Raw genomic sequence first — 18,099 nt, 5'->3', positions numbered from 1 at the left:
AGACAAGTTGATAGGTGAAAGTTTGAACAATAATGGACAAACAACAAGAAAGTTATGAATTTTTAAAAGTTGTAAATATTGTAATCGCTATACCCATGGAGACTTCAAATTGGCCGCATATGGGATGTCATAGTGATGTAAGGCAAGGACTACTCTTCCATGTACTCCAATACATATTATGGCTAAAATGTCATTTTTCCCAAAAGTTTTATTTCAAATTATATTTTTCTTTCATGAGGACATAAAACAATATACTACCAGGATTATATTTAGATTACTTCCCCAGGGGAATAGGTACTTAGGAGAAAACCACAAATCCCTGATAATAAAGTACATGGCCTATGGGAAAGTTGTCCTTGCCCCTTGTCATAATTTACTTACCCAGTTGCCAATTTGAAATCTACATACTATTAGTGATCTCAATTTTAAAGCAGCTATAACTTTCTTATCGCTTGTCCGATTTCTTTCAAACTTTCGCCATTCTGTTTAATTTATTTTTCTTCTTCCCAACACAACATTTTATGGCCAAGGCTGGATTCCCCTTTAAGATTTTGATGTTGATTCCTCCAACACGGTCTAAGTTCATTGACCTTAAATGACCAAAGGATGATAGGATGTTCAGTAATACTTGATTAACCTTATGGCGAAGTTTCATGAACTAGGTCCATATACTTTCTAAGTTATGATGTCATTTCAAAAACTTAACCTTAGGTTAAGATTTGATGTTGATGCTACCGCCGCCGTCAGAAAAGCGGCGCCTATAGTCTCACTCTGCTATGCAGGTGAGACAAAAACAACAATAGTACTGTAAGTATCTATAAATCATCATCTCTCCAGATGCAAACTTTTCCAAGACTACCCCGGATTTATAGCACCATTACGGGTGTCTACAAAACATACAGCTGATCATTCCCTGTACTCATGATTGATGGGAGTTTCTCTCATGTTGCTCAGTTCTGAAGTTAGTCTTGCGAGAGAGAACAGACAACTCTTCCCATTCTCATAGAGCATATTAACCCTCTCCACACACCCTTTGGAATCTCCTATCCTCTGGTTCAAGATCTGTTGGAATGAAAGACAAATACTCCTCTTTAAGAAATCATATCCATAGTAACATATTGAAACCAATATTTTTTATTTATTTATTTTGCCCTCGTGGGCTGGATGGCCCTCTTCGGCCACAGGCTGTTCTTCTAAGGGGTCCAGTGGACACGTTTGAAAAATACAAACATACAATGTGCAAACAAATACATGTTTAAAAGAAAACATAAATCAATCCAATTCTACACAAGGTAAGTTACGACTACAAATTTCAACTTATACAAATGTAAGTTTCTTATTTACATGACTAAGCATACAACTTTTCCATGACAATACTGGGTATTTACATAGCCCAATCTGTCATGATATGATGTATTTCAATCACACTAATGTCCATAACCCCAGGGTTTAGCTTGAGCTTGGTGATTCCAACCCTTTGCATTCAAGGACTTAATCTGACCAGGTGGCTGTTTCATAAAGCTGTTCGTAAGTTAAGAGTGACTTTAAGAATGACTGGTGAACCTTTCCTATGCACTAAACCATCGCCAATAGATTTACCACAAGAAAGGATCACCAGTCGTTTTTTAAGTCACGCTAAATAATCACCAATGAACATTAATGGTGTATAACATTTAACAGAAGAAAGGATCACCAGTTGTTCTTTAAGTCACTCTTAACTTACGAACAGCTGTATGAAACACCTGCCTGGTACTCATTTACTTCAACTAGATTAAGTACAGCACAATGTGGGTAAATACCTTGTTGAAGGAAAACATGCCAAGACTAGGATTTGAACCCATGACCTTCTGATTGAAAGAATAGAGTCAGAACCACTCGGCAATGATGCTCCTACATATGACAGGGGCTGTGGGACAGTTTTGAAAGTGGGAGGCTTAGGCTCCCCCCATCCCCCCCCCCTGGTTCCGCAGCCCCCACATTGTACATCTAAGAAGTAGAAGGTATAACTTACATCATCAAGCTGTTGAGAAATGAAAGCTATTCTTGTTTTCCGCTGGTAGAGCTCCCTCTTCTGTTCACATGGAGGAAAAGACACAAGATGGATCTCTAAGAATTCTAGGACGGAATATGCCTGAAATTAAGAAAACATGTAAACGAGATTTGCAACTCTGGAGATTTATTGTTGAAATGGAACATTAACAAAACATTTCATATTTTTTTCTTTTAGCCCTGTTTAAGCACGGCTACCCTGATCAGGCATTCATGGAATTCCTCACTAATGGGTACCCATTTATAAACCTGAGTAGAGAGTGGCTAATGTAGACCAAAGCCTTGCCAAAGGACGTTGGTGCTGCAGTGGAATTTTCCCCCATGAAACTTGTGTTTCAAAGTTCAGAGACTTTAATACCAGTGGTATATCTGGCAAACAACTACAGGGTGGAATGCCTCTGGCCGTCTCACCTGCATCACGCAGTTCAATATAGCAGCAGTGCTGACTTTGAATACTACTCTAACTCGCACAAGATGTTCAGTGATACATGGTTACTCTTATGTCCACTTTTTATGAACTAGACCAATAAACTTACAGAGATATGATAGTTATTCAACAAATACACCCAATTCGGCCAAAGTTCATTGACCTTTGACCTTGGTCATGTGACCTGAAATGCGCACAGGATGTTCAGTGATACTTGATTACTCTAATGTCCAAGTTTAACGAACTAGACCAATAAACTTTCAAAGTTATGATGGTAATTCAACAGATACCCCCGATTCGGCCAAAGTTCATTGACCCTAAATGACCTTTGACCTTAATCATGAGACCTGAAACTTGCACAAAATTTTCAGTGATGCTTGATTACTATTATGTCTAAGTTTCATGAATCAGATCCATAAACTTTCAGAGTTATGATGGGAATTCAACAGATATCCCCAATTCGGCCAAAGTTCATTGACCCTAAATGACCTTTGACCTTGGTCATGTGACGTGAAACTCATGCAGGATGTTCAGTGATACTTGATTAACCTTATGTCCAAGTTTCATGAACTAGGTCCATATATTTTCTAAGTTATGATGACATTTCAAAAACTTAACCTCAGGTTAAGATTTCGATGTTGAATCCTCCAACATGGTCTAAGTTCATTGACCCTAAATGACCTTTGACCTTGGTCATGTGACATGAAACTCTAATAGGATGTTCAGTAATATTTGATTAACCTTATGGCCAAGTTTTATTAACTAGGTCCATATACTTTCTAAGTTATGACGTCATTTCAAAAACTTAACCTCAGGTTAAGATTTGATGTTGACGACGCCGCCGCCGTCGCCGTCGGAAAAGCGGCGCCTATAGTCTCACTTTGCTTCGCAGGTGAGACAAAAACTACAGGGTCAGGCAAGGAACTAGAAACAGAATTCTCAGATTATTTCTAAAAGCATGGGAAGAAAGCATATTAACAAAATATAAATCTCGTAGTTTGTTTTTTACCCAAAACAGATTTTTAGATTTTTTAGGATGTGAGGAAAAATTCCAAACCACTCTACCATTTATTCGAACTTGAGGTCATATTCAGCATACTTTGCAGTGATTAAGAGTAAAGTATTCAGATATTGCAGTGGTATTTAAAGATCATCGGCCAATGGATTATTTTCAGCTAATTAGCTTTATAAAATAACACATCAGATCTGCAGTTAGAATGCAGATCATGTGAAAATAATCTGATTAATCACCTGTTAATCCATTGCGACGTTGATACACATAGCGTAAAAATATGTGCAAATTATGATTTGCACAAACATATCCTGTAGAACGTCCTTACAGCATCAATCCCACGTGAACTGATTGACATGGTGGATACACTAAAAAAGGGGTTACGCTTGATCTGTAAATCAGTTCTTTAGTTATTGTGAGAATCAAGAGATGACCGACTAGATGGACAGACAACCCAGAAACATAAGTGTTTCATCAACAATTTCACCCGACAAGTTGTCAGGTCTGATAACTTTCCTTGATTATGATTGGTTGAGAGGTACTTTTACCATAGAGACTGTCCGATAAAACAGTACTTGTCGGATAAAATGTCTGACAAGTCCCTTCATGAAACGGTCCCCTGTAACCAACTTGGGTGTGGGTTAAAACATACCTCCAACAGGAAATCTGATGCCTTCTTAAACAAATTGTTTATTTCTTCCAAGAGCTTCACGCCGGATTCCTTGCCTCTTAGTACCGAGAATGTTAGAGCCTTTGAAGATGCGGAGTCTGTTGCTTGTCTGTCACAGTGACCTGGACCATTCTCAAGGGTGAATGTAATAGCCTAATCAGACAAGAATAAAAAAAAGAAATCAAGATATGAACTTTTGTAACAAAGGAATGTTGGAAGACAATCTATTTTTATTCACATTAAAGGGGAATGAAACCTTTGGAACAAGTTCGCTTTTGTGGAACAGAAAAATCAAAGAATAAGTTCAAAGCAAGTTTGAGGAAAATCTGACAAATAATGAAAATTTTTTGAGCATTTGCATATTGTGATCACTAATGATGTGGAGATCCTCCCATTAGTAATGTGACACATATCTGTGATGTCACATGTGAACAACTGTCTCATTGATACACTATAAAATACCCTGAAAATGTATATTTTTGCTTTTTTTTAGGGTGATACAAACATTTTTATCCATAAAATACTTTTTGAAAATCTGTATTACATGCCCTCCTAAAGAAAGAATACATGATCTACTGATAGATGTGATATAAGGGGCAGTTTAAGTGATATATATATATATAAATGTAATGGGAAAGTTGTTCACATGTGACATCACACATCTTTGTCACATTACCAATAGGAGGAACTACATTACAATAATGATCTAAACTTCAAATGCTCATAAATTTCTGAATATTCATTCAATTTTGATCAAACTTTCGTTTATCTAGTTCTTTGATTTTTCTTTTTTTGCACAAGTTATCTTGTTTCAAGAATTTCATTTTCTTTAATGACCATTTTACCAAAGCTTTAGATGGGCTTTAAAGGTCAAGTCCATCCCTGAAAAATGTTGATTTGAATAAATAGAGAAAAATCAAACTAGCATAATGCTGAAAACTTCATAAAAATCGGATGTAAAATAAGAAAATCATGACATTTTAAAGTTTTGCATATTTTTCATAAAACAGTGATACGCACATCTCGGTGACATACAAATGAGCCAGTCGATGATGTCCATCCCTCACTATTTCTTTTATTTTCATTGTTTGAATTATACAATATTTCATATTTTACAGATTTGACAACTGAACCATATTTTATTAAACAATGCTAATTCCCCTATTCAGGGAGGAATTAATCATTGTTTTACTTGACAATGAGGAGAAAATTATAATATTTCACACTAATAAAATACAAAAGAACTAGTGAGTGGATGACGTCATAGTCTCCTCATTGGCATACCGACCAGGATGTGTATATAACTGTTTTGTAAAATTAAGCGAAATTTTAAAATGTCATAACTTTCTTATTTTACATCCGATTTTGATGAAATTTTCAATACTATGCTTGTTGGATTTTCTCTTTTTAATTAAATCAACTTTTGATTGGGGTGGACTTGTCCTTTAAAGCCAATATGTCACATCTATTTTGGTTAGTGCCATCTCAAGACATGATCTACACAAACAGACCAGCAATCATTACCCAGGAGACAATGTTTTTATACTTCAGTCAGTAGTCTAAAATTTTAAATCACTATTTACGATTATGTAATAATAATAATATGCAACATCTATTAAGCACTTAACACAATGTTTCTAAGCGCTGCATACTATTACCCCGGCTTTAGCACAGCTTCCCTTATCAGTTGCTCAAGCATTCGAGGAATTCCTTCCTACTAGGTTCTTATTTACTATACCAGGGTGGAGAGGCAAATATCATACAAATAAAGAATGTTTATGAGTGCAATGGAAAGAATACTTCATTAGGTGAAAGATGAAAAGATCCATTCAACAAGGCAAAGCCGAGTTGAATGGATCATTCATTTCATCTTTCACCGAATGGAGTGTTCTGTCCATTGCACGAATTAAGGAACATTCATTATTTGGTTTATATGACACTTGAAACTAAATTATTTTTCATAGGAAATTTATCACTTTTGAAGCAAAGTCATGCAGTGCGAGCTCGGTCGGTTGATTGGCGCGTACATCGAATAATGCCCGCATCGCGTGCAATGGAAAAAATCGTATGGATCCTAAATTGCACGGTCAATGACGTCATTGTAAAATGGTCTGAATGATGGATATCAAACAACCAATCAAATGCCAAGGATGTATCTAGGTGTCATATATGAATATAGAATAAACACATAAATCATTTGTCTATGCCAGACTGAGAAACTGAGAAACTTTTTTTTTTCTGGGGCAAACTCTCATGATAATGCTTACCACCTTATTGGCCAGTTGGTGAGCTAGCTGATTCCTTTTAAAACTGTATATTCGTGATCTCTTGAGATGATGCATGACTGACAGCTGGTATACATCTTCCATGGGCTCTTCATTAAATTCAAAGGTCTGTAACATTACAAGTAGGAATAAATCATTATAAAAATTGATGAAAAGATTCAAACATGAAACGATCTACAGTCCAAAATTCTGAATTGTTACTTCAATGAAATTCATTATGATTCATTACTCTCGATAGGTATAAAAAGCGATAATCAATTCTGAATCTGAATGACATCAAAGCAATGGTGTGATTCCAGATGGTCACTGCTAGCTAAAGGCTTGCAACTATTCAAAATTTGATATTACTATTCTACAGTAAAACCTGAACCTCGGATAAGATCATTCTATATGTTTATAATATTAGCAGATATAAAAATGCTGTTTCTTTAGGACCGGTCGTAAAGTGTGAGGTGGCCTTTAGTTTCCACTCTGTCAAACTTACTTCATAATCAACTGCAGCTTGTTTGCAGGCATATATGTTATGGTTTGAATCCAGGTCTCCACACCTCCAACAGAATGTACATTGACAAGGGCATGTCACCACATCGCAGCCAGAAATCTTTTCAATGGAATTGTTGCACTCAGGACAGTTCTTGAATCTGACCTCGTCGACAAGGATTTCATTGAAACCTGCCACACACGTCACTGATAGAATAAATGAAATTGAGACATTTTCCATTAAATTGTGAATGGAGCACAAAGCAGGACATGAGACCACATCAGAATGTAGCTTGGTATTCTAACATGAGATCTAAATGCATCTTACTTTTGCAAAGTGTAATTTTGAAGTTTGTAGGGTTTTTTTTGTAAATACACTAGAAATACTGCTGGGCTGATGCTATGAGCACTTTTGGATGGTGGGAGCATCGTGGTCTAGTGGTTCTGATTCTCGCCTTTCAAACAGAGGGCCGTGGGTTCGAATCCTAACCATGGCGTGTTTTCCTTCAGCAAGAAATTTATCCGCAATGTGCTGCACTCGACCCAGGTGACGTGAATGGGTACCCGGCAGGATTAATTCCTTGCATGCACTGAGTGCCTGTGATAGCAGCTCGAGCTAAAGCCGGAGTAATAATAGCAGCGCTTTGTATCCTCAGTCAAAAAGGAGCTTTATAAATACCGCTATTATCATTATATTCTATATCCACACAGCCACCACCACAATCATCATCACATATCAATATTATCACCATCATCATCATCTTGTTCTTTATCATCATCATTGTCGTCACCACCACCACCACTACCATTATCACCATCATCATCATCATCACCACCATTACAAACAAGATCATCATCATTTTCCCCACCAAGCTTTTGAAGTCAGTACTGTCCATTGATCTACAGTGATAGCCCTCAAATTAAAGGTGGCAGACGATAGCACCCAAAGAAGAAAGGTCTATAGACCTTTGGTCTACCAGCATTTGTTGGTGTTGGTTACAATTACATCCATTTATTGTACTTTCGATTTGGACTAATTTTTTCTATTTAATCTACACTACACTTGGTCTAAATCTCATTTAGTCTAATTCACAGTTAGTCCAATTTCCTCTGTCTTCTTATTTCTTACTTTGTCTGGTGAAAATTTGATTCATGAACAATTCAGCAGTTCATGTAGACCAAGCATTCTTTTAGACGAAGTAGATATAATAGGTATAGTCCAGCTGGAAATTAGACAAATTAGTGATTGAGCTTAATCAAAAATAGACCAAATGGTAAGTAGATACAACAATGATTAGATCATGTCTGATGAGACAAATTGGAAAGTAGGCCAAGTGGGTGTAAACCAATCGGCAATTTACCAGTAGTTGTACCAACATGTTACACTTACACATAGAAGCCTTGTCTGCCCTGTACTTAGCAGCTTCAGCGCAGGTGGCTGGCCAGTGGGCTTCTTGCATACACTTGGAACACCACACAGAGCCACATTCGCATGAGATTGTCAGAGGGCCCGATGCTACAGGAGTGAATCTCGCCATACATTGACAACCCTTGTTTGGACACCACTGGAAATGCTTGTCAGAAGCGACGGCTGCGTTGATCTTCTGTTGCAGGTGGAAAGATGCGATCTTACTGGGTACCAGAGACATCACGATCACTCTGTCAACAGGGACCTTGCAATTGAATTCCTTCAACAAAAACATTAAATGGGAACTTCTTATATCAGAGTGTGTGTCAGAAACAAGTCATGTTTCTAAAATTCATGTTAACATATTAATAATATGATGAGAAAAATCATACCATTTGGGTATTTCATTAAGTCATTTGTACAGCTAAGCATTTCCTTAGGCCCCCAAAATTAATTGTTTGGTTGTAATTGACAAACCGACACTTTGTAATGGGATTACCCACCTCCAATCAACTTCAATCAAACAGTTCAAAATGTTGCACTTAAAGGCAAAGGCTTTCAAAAAAAATTAAAATATAGCTACTGAAGCCATTTTTTTTTAACCCTTTGAAGTAAAGCAAACATCTTTGTCTACCTAAATGTTGTTAACTCATTTATCATTGACTGATTGGTGTTTTTTTTTACCTGATTGCTAAGAAAGCATGAATGCTTGTAAGCAAGCAACCAGAGGACCGGCGGCTTAAGGTCCTCTCCGAAGGACCTGGCAATGAGGATTAATGCCTTACCAAACGGCACTAGCACACCAAGTGGGAATCGAACCTGGGTCACCCGATTACGAATCCCCCGCTCTACCGACTGAGCTATCGAGCCTCGCCTCTGGTAAGTGAAAGTATTAGTAGTCTTCTGGACTTACCGGGCAGGCAATACGAGGATCACCCTGCGTCACTTTGGCAATGAGGTAATGCTTCCAGCATCCATCACAGAATAAATGGTTGCATGGCTGAAGATAAGTACCAGGACAGGCCTCTGAGATGTCTACATAACAGATCTTACATGTCTCTGCACGGTCTTCAGGGATCTCCTCTTTGATCCTTGATTCCTCTTCGCGCTTATCATCCTCATGTGCAATAATCTACAGGGCATCAGAAAGATGGAAATTTACATACATATGTACAAATTATGCTGAAGAGTAAAATCTCATGTGTGTAATATTAAACAATTCTGTAAGATTGGATGTCAAAGGAAAAGTCATGGTATTTTCGAAGACTTACACATTTTCCCCATTAAACAATAACATGCATGATACGGTTATCATGGTCATGAAACAAATGTATTATTGTTTCGCTATATACTTATTACCTTTGAATATGTCATTTTGTATACTCATCTCTGATGTGAATACAGAAATAAATAAAATCAAATAAAATTATGTATGAACAAGAAATTTGACGTGTCCAAAGAACACATATGCTCCGCTTAACACGATCAGAAGTTCATTAAAATTATTGAACTTAAAGTCCTGCAGAAACCAATATGCATATATATATATATATATAGATATATATATATATAATGAACAAATTTAGACCTTTGAACCAACCCGCATAAATAATGAGCTGTGACCTTTTACCTGCAGACTCGGAATTCGAACTTAGCCTGTATTTTGGTGTCATCGATCTACACACACAATTATTTTTTAATCTGTTGAATATTTCATAAGTTATCATGCCGAAACCAACTCCCATATTTCATGAGCTGTGACCTTTGACCTGCGGACTCCGAATTTGCACTTAGCATGTATTTTGGTGTCATCTACCTACACACCAAACATTTTTTTAAATCCATTTAATATATGTCAAGTTATTGCATGGAAACCAAGTTGGGGGACGGACGGACTTCGTCTGCGGGGGCATTAATAGCTGATAATGTCATACCAGAAACATAAATGGTACATAGAATGTACCATTTTATGTACATTACTTGGTATGATTTCTCTTCATAAGAATTCTGCAATGACTGAAATTTATTTCAATTTTTACAATTTCATATAAATTGTATCTTCTTAATGTCACAGTTGGAACCATCTTTGATTACTGATGATGCTGTATAGCTTTGCAAGTTTGGCGTTTCAATCTAAATTTTAGTCAGTGGAGGAAGTCTCATGTCAATCTCTGATTACTCCATTGTAATACATGCAATGCCGGTGCAGAGCAAGCGGATCGAGGGCTGCAGCCGTGTCCAGCAATCATTACAAATCACTAGTTTAGCACCTGGTTGTTTCTGGGTTCAAAGCATTTTGATTAGCGTCTCTATAACTAATGATTAATTAGTTTTTTGGGGTTAAAGTGGTGAAATAAGGGATACTGCTGGGTTTGTTTTACATGCTCTATGCTTAAAATTGATAGTTTTTCCACCATCTTTTTGGATTGGCATTGAACTACTCAAGGTGAGTATGGCTACCCTGGGTATATTATTACTATTAATACTCCTTCAATTAATTTTGACAAGTTTTATATCATATCAAGCTCATGATGTGCTTTTCAAAGCTCAATAAGAAAATTAATTGGGGTGACTTATTGTTAGTTTTGGGATTGGCAGGTCACATATAGGAATTGTTTGAGAAAGCTCCATAGTAATCAGTAAAGGCTATCCAAGGATTGCCAATTGTTACGCATTTCTTTTCCCTGTTATTCTTACCGTTTCCGTTTCACACGTGTTAAATACTTATTGATTTTTTTTTTACCAACTTAATTCCATACCGCCACTCATTTATGTTTCCTGCTACTTTTGCAAGGTCGAATGGAGGTCACTATGCATTCTGTATTGACTGGGTGTTTTTATTTATGTATTTATTTACTTATTTATTTTTATCTTTTCACCTATATATGATATATACCTTGTTTGTATATTTGCGTTTTTGTCAATTTATATGTTATATTTTTTACCTTGTACTAGCATTTGTAATTCAGCCTTTGGCTGCAACGAATGTTTTTGAGTATCAATAAAGACCATTATTATTATCATACCTGTTTCCACATGCGTTGTTGTGACCATGTCTCACTTTCCCATTTCAATGAGTCGGCAACAGTGGTAAGGGGAACTCCTCTCGACTTCTTCTTTTGACCGATGCTCAGCTTACACTCATCTGACCTGTTTAAAATAGAAATTAAAATGATCAATCCCCTTCTCATATTAAAAAGTAGGATAACTCTCCCAGGTTAAATTTTGATATATCTTTGATACGCAATCTACGGCTGAGTCAAAACATTTAAACGCCGTTCAAACGACCGTTGACTCTTTGCACGCTGAATTGATTTTGGGGGATAATAATGACAATTGTTTCCATGTTAGTGTCTTTAATTCAAGATTTCCCATTGCACCTTTGATACTTATTATTATTATTATATACACGTAGATGTTATCGAAGAACTATTGCCTTTCATTAGCTTCTCTAATTGAAGGTAGGGGAGAAAACTAATTATTATAATTGTTGAATTTAATTGTACAAATGTGCAAGATTGCAACATCAGTGCGCAAAGGATTAAAAGCATAAACTTTTACCTACTTTGACTGTTTAACCCTACATATTTCTAGGGTCTAGGGGAGAAAAAACCCCTTCCCAAACATTTGCTGAAATTTCACATTTTACATCTTTATTCTCATGCTCTCATACTGCACAGGCAAACCATGCAGACCAAAATATGAACTTTAAAATTAAATGCATTTATTTTAAGTGCAATGTTAAAAGGACCTGTATAGATATAATGATATGAGATATATCTTCCTCACCTGAATTTGACTTTGGTGGCAATAAGTTCTGTGATCCTGTCCACTGCATCTGATACACATCCGATCTCACCTTGGTATCCGTACAAAATCTTCTCTGCATCCATCTGATTAAATCGATCTCCGACAACTGTAGCGGATATGTTCTTGTGCTGACTGGATTCTTGCACGGGCATGCAGAAGATTACAAAAACCTGGTACCCTGTTGAGAGCAGCATGTCTGACATGGTGCTGCCATGTTTCGGGATTGCCTGTACTTTGCTGACAACCCTATCCGTGATGTTGACGGAAAATCTACGAGGACAGCTGTAGGCCTCTTGGTAATCGTCACTAAATGTGCCTCTGAGGGATGCAGGCTGGATGTTGTCTGTTGAGACTGGAAATGTCAACACGGCATTATCTTCTACTTCCAAAGGAGTCACTCCCGATTCCAGGGGTTCTTCTAAATCAATCTGGAAGATGTGTTCCTTGGTCCTGGGACTTGGAGGAGTAGGATTCTTCCTCTTCTGATTGAATCCTGCTGTCTGCTGATCTGTATCTACTACAAACATTCCAAAGACAGCCGTAACCTCTGACCTTGGAATACATCTGGATTCGTCCATCACCTCTTGGTCATCTTCTTCATCATAGTAGTATTCACCAGCATCATATTCTCTAACTGAGTCAAGGTCATCCAAGATACTGCCTGACACTTTCTTGTTCCTTTTCTTTGTTCCTTGCTTGGTTACCTGCAAGGCTGTAAATAATGCATAAAGATGAAATTAATATTTTCCAAAGAATTTTTTTTCATGTACTTTTTAAGTCCTTTGGATTGCTAGAATAAAATCCTTACCAACAGCTTAGTAATAATGATAAGTAGAATTGGGATTTGAAATAAATCTGGCTTGCAACAGCCTATAGAATATCAACATATGCTGGCCAAACTTTCAAGTGTGACAGCCCTTCAGGAACTTAAGGTTCTTGGGACCAGTGCTAGCATTTTATCACTATAAAGGCTGAGAGAGTGATGTGAATCATATAACACATCCATAAATGTCCACTGTATGTGACTATCCCTTGAATAGCTGAAACCATGCCGAAATACAGGTCACTACGTGAGCAGTATATAGAAAAGCTCCATAAACACAATAAAACTAGATTTTCATTACAAACAGGTTTATTATACATCGGGGGGGGGGGGGGGGGGCTGGTACTCTAATTATAGCATGATACCTATGTGCCACGTCAAAGTCAAAAATAGGGGGCTCTGGAACTATATCTTGGTCTTAAAACAGGGGTCTCCTGATAGAACGGCTATTGGATCAACGATTGCTACAAATGCAATAATCTGAAACTGACCACAAAAAGGGGGGGGGGTCTCCAGAACTCATTAGATTGTAGGCATGATTAGTAGAGGCTATGTAAAAGAAGTGCGCGTGTGTCTTGCTAGATCATGTGCTAGATTCATATCGGGCTAGCACAAGCTAGCTGCGGGCGCTCTCTGAGCTCTGGCTCTGTAGTTCAGTAGTCCAATAGGCTCAGTCGTTGATAATGGGCATGCATTGGAACGAGAAATCACAAATTTGAGGGTCTCTGGAACAGAAAAGAATAGGAATATTTATGGCTTTCTGAATCGGCGATGCTCTGGAATGGAAATTTAGGCTGAAAATGGGGGTCTCAACCATGGCACATATGTATCATACATTTATCATAAGTCCCCCCCCCCCAGGATTATACAGTTACCTAATATTGTCTTCCTTCAGAAATTGATGCAATAACCATTCTGTAATTACATATGGTTCTGATAACTTAAATGTCCATAATGCCAAATATGTTAACACCAAACAGTAATTTTCTTATTCAAAAGAAAATTTGACAGAGTTCTATCAAGATGAAATAACTGATCTAAATGCAAGCCTGTACTGCATTATCTGAGAAAAAAAAGGTGGATAAAAATGTAAATGGCCCTGAATTCATCAAAATATAAAGGCCTGAAACGTACCAATATTGTCACCATTGCCAACATCCAATCCATTTGTTCTGTTTCTCCTATGGAAGGTATGCAACGTGTGCTTTGGTGGAGCCACATTAACAGCATAGCTAACATTGACCGAGAACACTTCTTCTTGGACTCCGGTAACCTTATCCACCTTCACCTTCCTCTTCTGCCGTCTTCTTCGGTTCTTCGTTCCGAATTCCTTGTCTTGTGCAGCGACTTGGTCGGTGGATGGTTCCGTCTCCTTTGGTGCTAGGTCTGCTGCCCTTGCATATGTCTTCTTTGGAGAGAACTTGGACATGGAATCATAAGAGGCTGTACAGTCTACCTCAGGATTGCCAATGCTGATGTGATGTTCACTAACGGTGATGCGGTCGCCCTGGCAGCACAGAGTTCCTACATTCTTTTTCAAGGCATCAACGACCTCCCATCGCTTGTTTTTGTTGAGAGAAAATGGGAGGACTGTCTCATTGCTGAAACCTGTACAAAAATAATAATAATGATAATGAAAATAATAATGATAATAATACTTATACAAAAATAACAGTGATTATAATAAAAGTAGTAATAATAATAAAAATAATCAATGATGTATAGTAAGTAAGGTGAGCATTCAATCAAATTTCTTAGGCATGGAGAGTGAATTTCGTTTCTTTAAAACAGAAATCTCCTCAAGGTTCAGAAAATCTTAACCAATAATAAAGCAAAACTACAGTACATATGCCAAAATAAATTACATAAAGAAGTTGACAAATATTTTCTATCATCCTACTAAGATCCCTCAAAGAAATTCAACCAAGCAAGCAATTGAATATGTTTGAAGAAACAATTCATGTCCATCTCTTGGCCAATTTGAGTTAAACATGGGATATTGTGTAATTCATATTCCAGAATTCTACCCTAAAGCTAGGGCCCAAAAATGAATGAAAGACTGAACAAACTCCTCAGATAAGGTATACAAAAAAAAACTTGATTTACTCGAAATGAACTATCACTGACTTAGGCTGTTGTAATGTGCATATGCTCGATTGGCTGTTCTCTTTACCTTTGAGGTTTAATGACCTATTCTGGAGATGATTCTCAACCACAGATGAAGCCTGTTTCTGAGCCCGTTTGACCTTCACATCCGTAGAAGCCCTCACAACAATATTTTGGCTGGAATGGACAGCCTTCTGAGACTGAACAGATCTTCTCAAACTGTGACCAGTCCACACACCAAAGCGAGTCCCTTCTCGTCGCACCATGGTCTTGCTTTTAGCTCTTCTTCAATCAAGAGAAAATGTGACTACACTTGTTCCTGAAAGTGATACAGAAATGAATTACTTAACTTCAACATCTATACTGTGGATTGTTGAAAACTGTGATCTAGTTGATAACCGGGGGGGGGGGGGGGGGGGGGGGGGCACTCAGTATATAATGCTTGGCAGGGATGTGATGCAGAGAGGACCCCAATTTTTACACTCAATTTTCTGTTTCAAAGCATAGCATTTTCTTCTTATCAAGAAAAAGAAAGAAATCCGTTCTAAAGCTTCACGTACTTTTAGTAACGCTGTTCTGGCCGCATTGATCTGTTACAATGAGCTGCATTTTTGGTGAAAAGCTGCCCGCAGAGCGCTATCTGACCATCGCCTCTGCCCGTCGTGCATCCAGCGACTGTGCCACCGGGCGACCTACAGGCATATATGCCCGTTCCATAGGAATGCGTACGCACTCACACACAGGCGAACCGTTCCAATGACCCCCGTTTTCACAAACACTTGTAGTTCCAAAGCCCGTTCCGAAGACCCTCCTTTTTACAATAAGCCTGTTCCAGAGCCCCCTTTTTTGTCTCACCTGCGGCACATTTTACCTACCCATTTTGTGGTGGAGTGCCTTCCCGGAGTTGATAATGGGTTAAAAAAAAATTTGTCTCCTTTGCCTTGGTCTCCTATATTCCTCCATCCATTTGAGTAATCTGACAAAAAAGCTCCCTTTGACATTATAGAAGAGTTTTTGCAGTGCTACCCTATATGGCCTACCAATCCCCGTAAGGAGAGCTTTGGTGGGCCCTGGTGCTGGCTGAAGCTTTATGTTTTGTTATTTTTTATAAAAATTACAGTGGTGTATTTTCAAAAGTCTCATAAGTTTCCTCATATAACTTTCCTCATAAGTTCCCCATTTAACTGAGCGCTAATGTACCTCCAAAATTTGTATTCTGCAAGCTCTATTAGCTCTCAATTAACTCCTTTTAGGCCACTCCCCTCCTGAACCGAATTGACCAATCAAATGCGCTCTTACAACGTAAAATTTTCTAAATGCATGCAGTTTCTCTTAACTTTGTTGGCTTGCAGCACTGCGCCCAGGCCAGGTGCTGCCTGTGCACTGCGCCGCGAGCTTGATACAATTACAAAGAATATTTTTGCTGATAAATATGCTAGAAGTTTTTGCATCAGATATTAGCAGTTTGTTATGTTAAAGTTAATTGCCTTGTCCAATTTTTTCTCATTTTTCTTTTTAACTTTGTAGCTTTTCATTTTTTTTTCAATTTCGAACGCATTCTGATTATCACATAAACCTATTTGAAGCAATTTGTAGCTTTCTTTCTTTTACAATATGATTTTATTTACCAGTACCTCTGTATTTGGGGATGGGGAATTCTTCCTTAACATCAATTCCTGCTTTTTTTGTACACACTTTTCATTTTATTATACATGGGAAATCTTCTCCAACAAAATGCTGATCAGACAAGCATGATAAAGCGAAAATTCTATTAAAATCGGATGTGCAAAAGGTATGACATTTTATAGATGGGGAAAATGATGGTATCGCTCACTGACAAATTTTGTGCATTTTATTCTAGGAGAGAATATTTATTTTAATACTAGAGATGTCTTTTATCATTTTCTTATTGTCAGAAACAAAATTTGATTCATCAGTGAACATTGCTGCACCTACCGTGATTTGGCAATCTCAATAAACTGTCAATGAATAGGCCTATACTGTGCAAAAATATAACTGTATGATGCCAATATGATAAAAGAAAATATAGAAAAATAATAGTCATGTTTCCCCTATGTACACAATTTTTGTGTGTTTCCTTTTCCCTTTTCTAATTTCTTCATTACCAAATATATTCCCTATTCCTTATTTTAGGCCTATACTTGTTTCTATGAAACCTTTTTCCCCTTAATATTCTATTCCTTTCTTATACGTTCTCCTTCTTTTGGTCACAGTAGTAAACCCATATGATATTTTTAAAAAATGAAAGCCACAATTAGCTAGAGATGGTGACTTAATGGACCTCTTAGACTTATCACCATTATCTTTCCCCAATGGAAAGTCTGCTAATTGAGCACTAACTATGACTATGACTATGAGACTTGTCTATTGCACGTTCTATTGCAAGTGCATGCAACGCACCCCTACCAAATAAATAAGGCAAGGGGTACTTAAGTAACTTTTCAGAATACCAAAATGCCAATTGAGCTTTCAGAATACTGGCGTACTGCCTCTGGATGAAATCAAATATTTTTAAGACTAACTTTAATGGCTTTCGAAATTAGAATACCTACCTGATTCTAGCTGACTACGCCTATGGACAGTCCAATTCTGATTCCAACAACAGTAAGTGACCAGAGCTGATCGAGCCGTCAGAGGCAAGGGAGAGAGGATCAAGGAGTTTGAAGCTTGATGGAGCTGGAGCTCCTTGGCCTTGATTGATGAGGATGGAACTGGAAAGGCGAGCTCGAGATTTTTTCTGGTGAACTGGAAATATCCAGCACAGCACAACCACGGTCGTGTTTCAATTTTCGCAGGATGGCTATTGCAACAATTCTCTTCATATTTATAGTCGGTCTTACTTGTTTGTGATTAGATCCAACCCATCTAATTGTATTTTTAGACTTGATTATTATTATTACCACGTATTGTGCAATCGAAGTGCGTGTTCAACGAGACAAGTCTGCGCATGCGCTAATGGGATGGGAAATTCCCCGTTGGTGATTTTCTCTATTGTTTTGATTGGGCGC

At 37.6% G+C, this 18,099-nt stretch overlaps 1 protein-coding gene across 1 annotated transcript; it reads right to left on the bottom strand.

Annotated features, from left to right (window-relative positions):
• Nucleotides 1–726: 726 nt before the first annotated feature.
• On the bottom strand, nucleotides 727–18,042 carry LOC121411496. Its single transcript, XM_041604260.1, has 12 exons — nucleotides 17,644–18,042; nucleotides 15,138–15,389; nucleotides 14,099–14,572; nucleotides 12,121–12,853; nucleotides 11,358–11,481; nucleotides 9,245–9,463; nucleotides 8,314–8,611; nucleotides 6,928–7,130; nucleotides 6,426–6,551; nucleotides 4,141–4,311; nucleotides 2,012–2,131; nucleotides 727–1,062 (listed from the first exon to the last, which is right to left on the bottom strand). The coding sequence occupies exons 2-12, from the start codon at nucleotides 15,334–15,336 to the stop codon at nucleotides 907–909; spliced, it is 2,823 nt and encodes a 940-aa protein (XP_041460194.1). The 5' UTR covers nucleotides 15,337–15,389; nucleotides 17,644–18,042; the 3' UTR covers nucleotides 727–906.
• Nucleotides 18,043–18,099: the final 57 nt, after the last annotated feature.

This window comes from Lytechinus variegatus, chromosome 3, assembly GCF_018143015.1.
Source record: "Lytechinus variegatus isolate NC3 chromosome 3, Lvar_3.0, whole genome shotgun sequence".
NCBI classification, from domain to species: Eukaryota; Metazoa; Echinodermata; class Echinoidea; order Temnopleuroida; family Toxopneustidae; genus Lytechinus; species Lytechinus variegatus.
This window is presented reverse-complemented; position numbering and strand designations above follow the sequence as displayed.

Bases quoted from the DNA above. Each gene is read 5' to 3' on its own strand.
- LOC121411496 (XM_041604260.1), bottom strand. From the start codon at position 15,336: ATGGTGCGACGAGAAGGGACTCGCTTTGGTGTGTGGACTGGTCACAGT. The intron at 7,131-8,313 runs GTAAGTGTAACA...TTATTCTATCAG, and splicing joins GGCAGACAAGGCTTCTATGT to TGACGTGTGTGGCAGGTTTC. The intron at 1,063-2,011 runs GTAAGTTATACC...TCATTCCAACAG, and splicing joins TTTCTCAACAGCTTGATGAT to ATCTTGAACCAGAGGATAGG.